The following is a 14,430-nucleotide window of genomic DNA, read 5'->3' on the forward strand; positions in this document are numbered from 1 at the left end:
CAGTAATATTTTCAACCACCTACAAAGGAAAACAAATTGAAACACTCGTATTCATGCTGCTATGTTTCATACAGCGGTATAGAAAAGTACCCTGTCAGTTCCTCAGAAACAAAAAACATCAAATCAAAACTAACATTCTTGGCATGATGAAGCTCCTATACAAAGGAGTGCCAGAAACTTTTGTGCCAGCAGCTACTTCATTATAAACTTAAGACATCTAATCTTATGTTTTCTTTTCCATTTAAGCATGACATTCTTATTCAACTACAAAAAATGTGAAAACTAATCAAGATATAGCATGCACCTCAAAGATTTTCTACAGAAAGATACTACACTACAAAAATACTATTTGTTTCTTTGAAAGAATGAAACCAGTCATTCCAACATAAATTAATCAGATGAACCAAACCACCATTGCAGGCGTACAAAGTACAGCACAAGATAATATAAACAATTTTATAGCTTTCAGGTTGACTTAATAAAGGAACTATTATGTTTTAAGTAAGAACTTTATTTCAAGAAAGGAAGACACTGAAATAAGGTTGCTGGAATTTCTTCCAGGATAAGGTTATCATCTCAACTCTTGCTTTAAATCATAAAGCACAAAAAGATTAAATAGCAGGTAAAGTGTAACCAAGACAGACAGAATCGCTGATTTCAATATATTGTAAGACAGAAATTCATTTCCAGTCATATGAGGAATGTTTTCAGCATACGCTGAAAGACTGGATAGCAACTGTTATTGCCTCCTTGTACTAAAATTGGCCTTTGGATACCTAAAAGCAGATGCAATGGCAACTGGATCAACTAAATCAAAAAAATCCACAGAAATCTTGAACTGTTAAGACTAAGGCTGGGGGGCAGGGGGAAGTGAAGGTGGAGGTCCTCTTGCTTTGAAAATCACGTAGTCCATCTCTGAGGAACAAATTAGCTTACAAATCACTAACCACATCCTTTCATTTCTTAAGTCACTTGTTAATTAGCTCTTCCAGAATTCCTCAGTTTTCCAGATGGGGAAGGAAAAAAAAAAAAAAGAAAAAGAAAAACAAAAACAAAAACCACACACACGACCTTCCAGGCTGTCATTCTGAAGAAAACTCATGTCTCTGCAGGAATTCAGACACTTCCAACATACCTGTCATGAAGCACTGCTGACACCTCCCCTCTGAGCACAGAATGATCCATGCCTCCCAGGTTAGTAACTCCCCTGTTGACCAAAGGAGATAAAATGTAATATGTAATTTTAGATGAGACCAGACACACTGAAGAGTGTTTAACATGGCAGAACAAATGAAGCTGCAGCAAGTGACACCTGAAGACCTGTGGAGTCCATCTTTTGGTTTTGGTAACAAGTCTTGTTTGAAGAAAAAACTAAATCACAGAGAGCCACAAAGGAGATGGGACATTCTAAAATTTATTCAGGCATAACAGTATCTGTGTGCTATCCATCTCTGTACTACCTTTTGAGATTTTTACAGAAATATGTCCAGACTATCAACAGCAGGAGAAAAAAAAAAATCAAGAATAAACCCCATCAACTGAAAAGTCTGAAGTTAAAAAAGGACACAGGCAAAAAAAAAACCAACAAACAAACCACAACATAGATCTTGAGTTGGAAAGGACCCATAAGGGTCATCATGTCCAACTCCCTGCTCCTTGCAGGGCTATAATACTAAACCAAACATCAGCACACTCCCTGCCATCCTCAAGCTTTAGGTGCTTTGAGCTACAGCTACCAGTGTGTACAGCTATGGGGCCAGGGCTTGCAGTTTGTACTGGGATGGGGCCCAGTCTGTACTGGGACGAGGCCAGGAGATCCAGTTTGTACTGGCACATGGCTAAACAACCCAGTTTGTATGCAGACAATATTAAAAATGCCCATCTCTATGAAAAGCCTTTATCACAATCTTCCACAAAGCTAGTGCACACGCACTCTTCTCTGCATGAATTCACTCCCTACTGCTCAGCTGCGTTGCCTGTATTTCTGCGACTACCTTGACTACCATAATCTTCAATGAGTCATCTTCTGGCCCACAAAGGCAGGATCTAATCTAGGATGATAATTTCTAATTAATTTGTTGTATTGGGTTTGCATGGCAAGGTTTTGGTAGCAGAGGGGCTACAGAGGCAGTTTCTGTGAGAAGGAAATAAAATCACAGTGCTCTATTTCAATGCAAGGACCAAAGCTTTGCTGTTCCTCAACTGCTGAAAGTCTGAATAGGAAAGGTAGCAGATTTGGGCCTAACTTGAAGCACAAACAGTAAATGAAGTAAGAAAATTCCTTTGTTCTCTTATTTACTCATCTCTGTTCAGCTTATAGAAGAAAAGGTTCAGAAGGATCTAATCACAAGTTTCCAATACCTAAAATGCCATTGTAGAGAAGATAAGAGGGACTCCCTTCACAAGGACGCACTTATATTTTTCCTTTTTTCTTCATTAAAGGTATTTCTTAAGAAGGTGCTAAGAACTGAATTGCTTCCCAATTAAAATCACCCTTAAGTCACTTCTGTCACCACAAAGCATTCCAGACAATGAAAAATTCTGTATAAAAAAACCACCACCGAACTTTCCTAGTCATTCTCTTTGCCAACAAAGCATTAAGAATGAAAATGAAATTCTCAAGTTGAACTAAGTCTTCAGACATTTTAATATTATAAAGCCTTGGGTGAACATGACAATATTTACATCAAAACAATCTTTTCATTTCTTCTTTTCTACCCACATACTACTTTGAGTCTTTGGACAGTTCTACATTTATACTTTTCATCTTGCCTGCAGTACTTACATCATTAAGGATGGGGAATTCTGCCTGACTGGCAACTCATTTGCCAGGGGGCAGTAAAGAAATTGCAGGATCATTTCCCTTGGCAAAAGAGTGAAGACATAGGAAACATGAAGGTGCTGTTCCTCTAAATGGACTTACAATTTCAGACCAGCAAAAGCCTTTAACAAATGCAGCTGCATTGATAAATGACATTTATCAATATATGTCATCTATTAGGATAAACTGGGAAAAAGCCACACTTCACAGGCATATGCTGCCTGTATAAAGAGTTACCGTCGAATACACTTTTTTGAAAGGTATTTCTACAACATCCTCAAGATGCAACCTTTTCTCCCTTGTTATCTACTCAGGTAAAATCTACCTTTCACAAAATTAAATTTTTCTGGTTTCAAACAAGCTCCACATTTCTTAAACCCTTGAAACTTCTGAAATGTCTTCCTACATTGTCCCTTCAGCCACATTAATTTACCACAGTGCATCCATCCAATAGTCCTGCTTCCCTTCACATAAAGCATAAAAAGCTGTTTTCTAATGCCCTTCAGGGCTCAGCTTTGCCGTATTTGCAACATTTGTTCCCCGTAATTAGATCAAGCTTTGGCAAACTGTCCAACAAGCACCTCTGTTTACTTTCATGTGACCCCTTACACAAAGGAGCCTTAAAACACAAGCAGTGAGGATTTCTCCTTCAAAACCACCACCAAGTCAGCAACGACACATGGCACTTGACAGCCAGAGTGCTGATACACCATAACTATTACTTCTTAGTAACTCTGATTTTCCATAGATTCCCATCTGCACTTCTCCTTCATTTTGCACTCCAAGTTACAAGCACTTTGGATGAAAGACATTTAGTTTTACCTTTGTATACCAGCACTGCTTGTCAGGTGAGTATTCACACAACATTACTGAAGAAGAGTTTCTGCAAACTAGATATTGAGCTGTACTTTTCACATACACAAAAAAAATTAAGTAAAAGTATACCATCTTCAAATTCAAAAGAATGAAAGATATATATTTATCAGTCAGTTGTGCATATGGATAAAGTAAAAAAAAAAACTGCTGCATAATGAAGTTCATAAATTTCTTGAATTTTTGTTTTTATTTATAATTATAACACAAGACTGCCTCCAGTAAAATAGACTATCACTGAGCCTTTGCAGCAAGAACCAGGAGTTCAAGGCTGACACAGCACAGGTAAGCATTACAAGTGCAAGTAAGCAATTGGTAAGGTAACACTTTGCCTCTTGCAAACCCAGTACAAAAAGTTGATTACCTCTGATCAAAACGAAACACGGTAACAGCTGCAAGCCAATTGCCGAGCACTCTGCTAGCACAGTAACAGCAGAGACAGCCCTTTCCACCAGCAGCTATTCTGATCCAGCTGCAAACACCCAGATGCTGCTTAGAAACAAGCATTAAAGAGGGCATCAGATCAACATTTAAAAAAGATATTCCCCATGGACTTTTCAATTTAATTGAAAAGACTACAAGAGTGTTCCTTACTACATTTTTTTTTTTAAAAAAAGTAATACTGTTTCCAAAACTATTCAGTTTTGGCTTCTTGAAGCAAAAGTAAGAGATCATCACTAAAAACAAAAGTTACATGAAACTGTCCAAAGCCTAAAATTTAAGGAAGCTTTGTTACTCAAAAAGACAACCCACTTCATATTGCACACAGGAGTTCATTAAAATTCAGCAGGAGGCACATGCTGGATCAGTTCACACTTCCTGAAATGCCATTTACAAGCAGTGCAATTTCAGGTAAGCTGCATACACCAAAAAGGAAGTGAGACTGTTTAACAGAACAGGATCCACTACACTGAACTCCATAATACAAAACCATATTTAAAATCAGTGCAAGTAATTCTTGTTCTATGTAAACCATTCTACTATAAAACTAGCCTGTACAGCAGACAGAGCACGATTAAGTCAATGTAAACACCCGGCTTGTGAAAAATACACTCTAACACGCAGGATGCAAGCCGGCAATGGAAACTTTACCAATGTGCACAGCGTAAAGCTCCGCAAGATCTACTGCCTTACCCTGATCATCCTAAAAGATGTCACAAAACAGTCCAGAAAGATGCCTGCACCAAATCAGAATACAGTTTCACTGCATAGCTACAGCAATCTTTTATAAAACATACAGACAGCAAAATTTAAATAAACACAGGGCAAGAAAAACCTTCACACAGTCTTAATGCAATTAAACCTATAATCTCAAAACCATTCAGCAATTTCAACCTCTGCACATCTGCAGGAACACAATCTTGCTACTGTGCTCCCATGCTAAAACAGGATTATTTCATTGCCTAAGTACCAGCATCTGTGCCCTAACAGATCATGGCTCTGAAGTCAATCTATGTTTTGGCAGTTAAGAGCTTCCTAACCTGGACTTTAAGAGCAACAAATCAGACAATAACAGAGTCATTGTTAAATTCCAAAGCAAACACAGAATAGCATTTTATATAAGATTTATATAACTAAAGTTTAAAAGCAGACCTCTCTGCTAATATACTCATTAAGCGACATGTAGGACAATACGCAGCTGGAGCACACACTTTTACTGAAACTCTAATCCACTAGTTTGAGTCTGCCACGAGTCAAAGATCCCTCCTCTCTTTGTAGATTATTTCTAAAGTTCGTCTGTTTCAAATGAGCTTCTTTCCACACCAATGACCTTGAAGATGACACTGCCTTGTGTCTAAACTAACACAGCAGCCTGCCTGCTACAGCTTTGCAGCCAACAGCCTCTGCAAGAGCGGAGACGAACAGCTCTTGCCCACCAGTACTTCACCATCCAGTAGACCCCCCAGACACATCCCTCCAGGCTGTAGTGGAAGGGACACCTCTTGCCACATCAACCATTTCAGGCAGTATTTCTGGTGCTGGATATCAAACTGTGAAGAATCAGGCTGGTGAGTCCCATGCACCTGACATGCATTACAGGTGGCAGTAGGGTTCTCCCTTGCCCCCCTCCCTTTCCATTCTTCAAATGTCCTTATTTTACTGCCAGCAAAGGTAGCTTTTACCTGAGGATTTCCAAGGACAAAAAAACTACCTTGTTACACAGCATCACACCTTTCCCACAAACAGGGCAAGGACCTGAAAACTCACCCATTTCCACAAGCAGCAGCATGTGACACTAGGTCAGAGTACAGTGCAAGGACAGTCCCAACCCCCTGCACTGAGAGTAAAGTAGCAGAACGCAAAATTTTTACAATGCTGAGGTGTGTGTACCAAAACATTGTTTTAAATGAAATATTATTTTAAATACAAGCCCACTCATCAACTGTTTCATGCTTGGATTTGCACAATGAACCAAATGCAAACTCTCACAGATTTATGGCAAGATGAATAAAAATATTACGAAGCTTATTAATTGACCCAAAAATATCTAAGCAGTTTGATGTAGACATGTTCTTAAAATGTTTGAGTCCTCACAGATTTACCTTCAGTGTAATGTAAAGGACTTGCATTTCACCTGCATCTTCCATCGCTCATAAAGCCTTTCACCTACAGCTACAACTTCAGCATAGTTCATTGATCACCACCTATACTTAATAAATGCACACTGCTGAATCCACTGACAAGTTTGATTAGATAAGCATGGCACGTAAAAAAAAAACCACACAGAAGCAATCCCACAAATAGAAGTAAAAGAAAAACCTGTATTGTCTCCAAGTAGACAACAGGACTCATGACATTTGGATCCCACTTTCTCCTCACTAGCAGTGAAAAAAATCCTGGTAAAAAAACCACCTGCTGACTGCCAGTTACTCTAAGAGCATAAAGCTTTACGTGGTTACTAAGATCAGAGAAGGCCAATGGAACATATTAGTCCATTCACGAGGAAACCAAATAGCTTAGATACATCATGTCCCTTCCGTGTCCAACTTGTCACATACACCCCTAATCTACTTTACTGAGGGCACAGCTCAAGTACCTTTTACTATTGTACAAATTAGACTCACTCAGACATGGGCAGATGTCAAGTACAAGAAGGCACCCTCGTTCAGCCTGTCAGGAAAAAAAGAATCAGCATAGGGAATGGGTGCCTATCTCCGTTTTGGCTGAAGTACTTTATTTCTACAATTTTAAGTTAAATATTATCCAGTATACTTAGGAATTAATGTTGTTGAAGTTTATGAATGTAGGAGTCAATGCTACTACATGAAAAAGCTTTTATTACACATTCTTATTAGCAAAGACACTTTTTTATGTAATGGACTAAGTTGCAGTCCATATTTCAAGTCCTTTAAACTTGCTGCTTGAGCATTCAAAAGGCAAAACATTTTTCCACTTTTAACCAGAAATAATGCATGTTCTAACTGCACAGTAACAACCACGATAAAAACAGCAGTAACAGGTAAATAGCAATTTCCATTATACAACCCACAAACTTTATATGACCACATAAATACCACTCTACAGAAAGTAGTATTACAGCGCAGAGATAAGCCAAGTTTATGATCATGTAGAACTGGGAAAAGAAACCCGCTCCTGCGCCTCCAACCTGCAACAAGGACTGACTCTATTCAATTCACAAGCTATCCCACTGTATCTCACCCGTATTTACCCTTTCAATAACCCCCTAAGAACTAAAGGAACTAGCCAGATAGATACTACCTGTTATTGCAGCTACTAACGCTGACACAGAGGAGTCTTAACGTAGGCAAATCCAGAAACACTGCTCACGGTGGGTGTCACTGGCTATAAGCCTTATCCACTCTCTTAAGTATCAGAGCACAACCTGACCCAGCCATATGCTCGAGACCATGAAAAGCTGTCTGCAACGCAACTAAAAGGTCCTTAACAGCAACCATCTGTACGAATTAAATGCTAGCCCCACAAAATAACTGTTGTCTATTTTTCACAGAGCCTTTTCTGAAAATTACTACGCTAAAAATAGTCAACATCTGTAAATACACTCAAAGAAAAACATATGTATTATCAGTAACTCTGGCATCACTATGGAAATATTTTAAGCTATGTAGACTGATACTCGGAACATTTATATCTAAACTGTATCTCTTGTAAAAAAAAAATATCGCTCTAGTTCCAATTGTATTAAGCTGTTAACGACGAAGATATCTTATTAGTGAAAATAATGAAGTTATTATTCAACTGCAATTTTTTCCAAGTTCTGTAGTGATACCCAGCTGGCAAGTAAATAAAACTGCACTTTTCTAAAACACTGTACCTGTCTAAAACACAAACTTATGCAATCATGTAGATTAGATGGCCACACAACTACTACTTCCCTCATTCACCCTTATACCTTCTAGAAAGCTACAGCAAGAGTTTAAAGAACATTTTCTTTTTTAAAGGATGAAGATTTTTGGTTATGAAAAAGCTCATTTGTCCTAAGCAAGCAGCCTAGAAAGCTGAAACAAAAGAATCTGAACCAAACCAAGTCTATAGTCATACCCCCTCACTTCATTCCTAACAGCAGGAATCTCTGTTGTTGAGTTTGGAGAATTTAAACAGGGACACTTTTAAGCACAGTGCCATCCATGAATGAAGCAGCCCAAGTAGGAGACCCCTGAGCAACTCCTACCTGACTACCTGGGTCAGAGGTGGGACTGCCAAGAGATGATGGTCTCGGGGGCAGGCTGGAACAGCTCAAGGAGCTGCAAAAAACAGCTCTGCCCACAAGATCTAATCCAGGGACTTTGCCTGAGCCCTGACAAGAATCTGAAAACGTGTGCCATGACCAGTAAATCAAATAATCCACTACTATGGTTATTCATAAAAGGTACCACAGAACAATCTTTTTATTAAAAATATTCATTATTATTCTTAAGAGTTATTAAAGAATGTTCCATATTATCACTGCTACTCAGCCAACTGTAGCAAAATCTCCATGGACTCTGGCCACAAGAGTGTGATCTCAAGGTCAAAGAGTACATCAAATTAACACTATCTCCTGGGTAAGTCAGCTGGATCAGCACAAGGATTTCCCCTGCTGCTTCATAAAGAATCCACCACCCTGCCAGGACGCTGTTATAAAGAAATTCTCCTGGAGCCCTCCTGAACTGAGAGCCAAAGCCTGGAAGAAGTCAAGGGAAAAAGGTGACTACATGACAGTATTAGCTTGAAGAGGATTTTCTCTTGACTGAAAGCAAGACAGACTACCAGACACTATTTGCAGATACCAAACCTCACTCTAGAATGAGGAAATTAATGCTTAAGCATTAATGACAATTTTTTAAGTAGTTACACTAAACTACAAATCACGAAATCATATCTATGAAAGTATGCAAAGGGCTCCAGGAAAAGGAAAGCCTAAAAAACATTAAAAAAAACTTTTCCTTAGATCTAGGTAACAAAAAAGGCAAATCCCATGTAAGACACCAAATTGGTTTCTAACTAGGAGTTAAAAACAAAAAAAATTTCATTATATAGCATAAATACTATAAATGCAAAAGAATTTAGAAATTGAGGTGCCTGAGGTAACAGCAGTTCTCCTCTCTTGAGCCCTTCAGTGCCAAGAAAAGCACTGAAGTTGTCCACAAAGGTACCATTCTCCCAGATAATTATCATTAGAACAAAGCAGTAGCTCCAGAGTATCAAAGCTTATGGTTTAAAAGGCGGCACTCAAGACCACATTACTCATATTATATTTAAAACAAACAAAAAAAACTAAGCACAAAGACTATAATGGAAAATCCTATAATTACTGGAATTTTGGCCAAAAAAAAAAAAAAGGAAACATTGGGACTAACTGCAGGAAAGGAAAGAGCTGGCCAATGCATCTATACCACTAGAAACATAGCATATTTATGGAGTCCATCTGACAAGCAGGACATTTCATCACCTAATTGTAACCATTTAAAAAGTGGCCTTGTTTCCACAAAAGTAAAGCCTTTAAATACTTATTTAGGTATAGTTATATTATGTCACAGAAGTTCATTCTTTCCTGTAATATTTTGGAAGCGCAGTTTAACTGCATGATCCCAGAACACTGTTGTGTTCCAGTAGATGGGAAGTGAAAACTTTCAGGAAAGCTTCTATTGACTGCTACTACTCCTATTTTCTTTATGGCAAATATATCAGACTTCCAATCAAAATCAGACAAGGACAATAAAGCATTCATAACCTGTCACATAGAATAGGTAGCACCTGTAAGCTTGACAGAAGAGCTTAAGTACCAAGTTAACCCTACTGAGGTTAACCCATTTACCCAAAGTCACTGGGTTTTACCGATGCCTAGCACACATGCTGCAGCCAACAGTAAAAGCCTTCGGTAGACTGATCAGTATAAAGAAGTTAGGCATCATGGTTAATCATTTATGAAACCCTACATATTCTATTGCTTTTTCCAGTTCTACTTCAACTATCAGCTTTGTCTGTGGTTTCCATGAAGGGCTCTATATCCACAGCTTTCCAGAACCAAATGAAGCTGTCAGGCAAATGGCACAGCTATTCTAAATTAGTGGGAACAAAAACATAAATTAATTCCCACATTAGCATTTTGGGCTTTGCAGAAAACACACATCGGTTACTCACAAAGTGTCTCTCCACATCATCTCTGATAAGCGGAAATATCTCCTCTGTTCTTCATGCACCTGTAGTCAAACAGAAAAGAATTGAAGCAGAGTCACAGGCAGACATCCCAAAATAGCATCTGCTTCTCAGATCTCACAGATTTTCACAAAACCAACCAAGACTCATTCTAAACATTCACACACAATATGACTTTTCCCCCATTTCACTGACTTTTTCGAGTAAAATCACAGAGATAAAGGAGCACAAAAGGAAGAAAACTGCTTCTTGTTTGCACGTATTACACTGCTCTGTGCTGTGGAAACAAGGATGAATTATGAAAACTAATCAAGTGAACAGAGAGAGCACATGCCCTAGATTTTTCAAATAATCTCTTGGTTTAACCCAGTTGTTCCTGAGCCTGCCTATCCCGTGAACAATTTACTGAAATGGAAGCTGTGACTCATTAAAGCCACCTTTTATTTTAAGAGGGAGAAAAACAGTTCAAATTATTTATGTGCAAGACGTAATCACATTAATTTGTACAGAAGAGGCCAAAATTTTAAGGAGTTCCATGTTTAAGATCTAATATAATTGATAAATATTCCGTGTTCAATTTTTATTTTTTTTTTTGTCTCAAGAATATCTTACAGCCATTAACTGAAATGAGAGACTACAGACTACTCAAATTTGTGAACTCGTACTTCCACTTGAAGGGACAGTGGAAAAGGTGTAATGTTTCAATTTGCTGACATCATTTAGCAGCAAGCATTACAGAAATAAACTATGCAACACTCCTGAAAAAATACCACACTTCTGATTTTTGGTCTTTTGTATATTTTCCATTGATAAACCTAAGTGAATGATAAAAAGGTAGTAGCTGTATGAATTAGATATTTCTTTACTATTTACTATTAACTCACAGCCCAAAGGAGCAATTCCTACCCCTTAATTAATACTTTCAACATACACAAGTAAAACAGTATTTTTAGATATGGTCACGAAACATTAAATATATGTAACAGATTTGAAATAACAGGTCTGTTTATACAAAAGAAAAAACAAACTTCTGCAAATCATCCTCTCCCCTCCAATTCCTCTGTATCGTTACACATAAAATTCTGACTTCAGAGTAGCTCACAAGCAATGGTAACTTAGGAGCCTCTCTAAAATTTTACTTTGGTAAAGCAGATTTAGACATTTAGGGGAAAGAAACAGTAGACAATATTTGTAAACATGAATTATAAATTTAGTCTGTGCTTTGCAGTACTTTAAACATGCCATAACAGAGGCGGCATCAAACAGAATTGCTTAACAGCACCTAACTTGCCCACTCCCTTGCACTGATGCTAAAGCAGCAGGTAGAATAAGATGGTTCTTAACTCCTGGCGTTGCTGCTTCTTAGGACATCCCCTTGTTCCAAATAAACTTCAAAATTTTCCTCTCTTAAGTAAGTCTGATGAATAAATAGAACATGTTTTATCTATCCTCTATGATAGAACTAACACGTTCAAAGAGTACCATGTACTTCTGAACCACTCTCCTACCATCATACTCAGAAATAAGTTATTTGCAAAGTTCTACATGATACACAGTGTGGTTAATGTAATTAGGATGGACACTGTAGTCTCACTCGTTTTACCATCCTGTGGGCACTGCACAGGCTTCTCTGATGAGGCAAATACACTACACAACAGCAGGAAGGGATCAAAAGACAGTTGCCCCTCAACTTCACAGAACTCTAAGGCTGGGATTAAATTAATTCTAAGAAATAGATGAAGCTGGCCTCCTCTTGAGCAAGCATATACTACAGATGAGTTTGTGTATATAGTTAAGCATCTTCGCATACACCTGCTCGGTGAGGTCAAAACCATGTTCCTTTGATGTGGTCTTTAACAGGATTGCTTATCTGTACAGATCAACTATACTGCTCACTCCAGCTTGCTTAAAGATCAGGAAGAAAAGCTGGCCTTTCGATTATTAAACTATAAATAAAAGGGGGGGGGGGAGGTAATCCTTCCACTTTACATTAATTTCCCTAAACAGGTCACTCCAAGTCAACTTAGCTGCAAGTTTTTTAAAGTTTTTCAAGAAATAAGGGTTAGCAGCACACAATAAATTTGTGCTGTGCCCAACAAAACCAGACCTGAACTCCTGAAAACATCACTTTCACCTTCCTGCAGAGACTGTTTAACACATTAAACTGGCAAACGTATTTACATACAGTCAGTACTACTTCTAATAACTTCACCCCTGTTGCCTAGTTTCCAGTACAAAGCTATTAGATTGACTTCAAAAATTAAATCCCTTCTATCTGTGTATTTCCTGCTCTCACCTGAAGGTATCTCTGGGATGAGGTTTTAGCAGAACAGCTTGTTTTCTGCTCACATTACTCTGCTTGTGAAAGAAAGCTGAGCCAATTATACTACAAGGTGAAAGCTGAATTTTATTTTATTTTTTTAAAGTTAGGGGCTTTTTTTAAAACCACTGCTGACAGGACAAAAACTACCTCTGCAGCCACGTGGGGCTGACTTGCAGTAGAAAATGAGAAATGTTTTTTTTTCCCCCTGTACACAGGAGGAAACTAAAGATTATAAAAATAAATAGTGCAGGCAAGCTGATGCACACAAGTTCTAAAACTGTCAACTGATGGATTTTCTTCCAATAAAGCACAAAATTCATCAAGTGCATGAGGAACATACACCAAGTCTCACTACCACAGAAATTCAGATAGTTCAAATTCCACGTTAAAAATAAAATTTTTCACAGTCAGAAAAGTTTTAGCTAACCTTCAACTTCAACAACAGCACCGCTATCAACTTTTCCATCCTCACCATTGATTCTACATGCCCAACGCACAAATATGAGAAATTCACACCTCTGCTTACAATTTTACAGCTACTCACTGTGTCCACAGAAAGGACAAATCTGATCACCAGCACTAACTTGCCTCCCTGGGCCAGGAGCTGGGGGCTAAATTTCTCACTGCTGTGCAAGTTCCTCAGGTCCCTTTGGTTTGTGGTGTATGCTCGTGTTGCTGCTGTTATATTTTGTCATCATTCTTTCCGATATACAAAAGCAAGTACATATATTTATGAATAATGATTCATTTCCTATATAACAGATTATATTTGTTTTAACGACCCTCAGCATGAATTTGGGAAGACAGAATAAAAGAGGTGTGGTCAAGACCCATGTATAAATTGACTAGCATTTCTCAGAGAAGTTACACTACTTCTAATTCCAATTCCATAAAGTCAATAAAAACACTACCTGTGTTGGTCATATGCCAGTGCACACAACACACATAGCAGACACCCTGTGAAACTACTTTATGCCTATATTTCATCTGCTATCAGAATGCTCTAGATGTTTCAGAGCTGATAGACAATGCACACGGTTTATGTAGGTTACTTGTATCAGTTACAGTCAGCTCTTCAAAAACAACAGAAAATTAGTGACACGTGTCAAGAGCGTACAATGAAGTGTGTGGGGCAGTCTAGGAAGCCATTAAATGAACAAACCCATGCATCCTCAGGGGTAAACAAAAGAGCGCACAGTGAACATGAATATGCTCAGCAGGTCAGAGGACAGACCTCAGCAAACACGTCATTTCCACAGAAGGGAAGCTGTTTTCAAAAAGATGCTCAGAAGTCACAAAGCCAGAAGATGCTGTGATTTAGCCTGACCTACAACATGAACGCAGTCCTTTCTCTAGCACATGAAAACTAACAGTAGCCAATGAAAATTAAAACCATAAAACAGAACTGCTGGAAAACAGACTGTTGACTAGATCTACGGGGAGCACACACTAAATTCTAGCCTGAGAACATTAACGAAGGACACAGTTCCACATTACGCTTAGTTGGACCTAACTACCACTTGCTTACTTTCTGCTGAACCTAACAAACCAACCAGCTGCAGAATTCAAGAGAAAACAGCCAGCAGCACCCAGCACAGCTAACACACTGCCTCCCATCAGCCCAGCAAGGTGTTTCCACTCACCTGGTAGCACCCACACATCCCCGGCACCCAATGACCAACTGTGCAAAAAGCAGAAGACAGCACTGGCACCTTCAGCAGCAGCCGACTAAATCTGACACCAAACTGTACTCTTGAAAGAGCTGCTTTAATCTCTAAATAAAAATAAAAATAAG

The 14,430-nt window shown here is 38.5% G+C and overlaps 1 protein-coding gene across 12 annotated transcripts in view; it reads right to left on the reverse strand.

Annotated features, from left to right (window-relative positions):
- The window catches only part of KLHL13 (kelch like family member 13), an 84,581-nt gene that overhangs the window by 55,269 nt on the left and 14,882 nt on the right, over nt 1-14,430 (reverse strand). For 3 of the 12 annotated variants that reach the window (XM_055818043.1, XM_055818042.1, XM_055818039.1), the window contains 2 exons: nt 10,298-10,356; nt 1,136-1,207 (listed from right to left, as the gene is read on the reverse strand). The exons of 2 other annotated variants lie outside the window; for them this stretch is intronic. In XM_055818043.1, the coding sequence (XP_055674018.1) occupies nt 1,136-1,207; nt 10,298-10,317 (92 nt within the window). In that variant the 5' untranslated portion in view covers nt 10,318-10,356. Of the gene's footprint in view, nt 1-1,135; nt 1,208-10,297; nt 10,357-10,507; nt 10,527-14,430 lie in introns of those variants that run through there. 7 more of the 12 variants (XM_055818040.1, XM_055818046.1, XM_055818041.1 and 4 more) reach the window with 4 other exon arrangements.

This window comes from Falco peregrinus, chromosome 13 (assembly GCF_023634155.1).
Source record: "Falco peregrinus isolate bFalPer1 chromosome 13, bFalPer1.pri, whole genome shotgun sequence".
Taxonomy (NCBI): domain Eukaryota; kingdom Metazoa; phylum Chordata; class Aves; order Falconiformes; family Falconidae; genus Falco; species Falco peregrinus.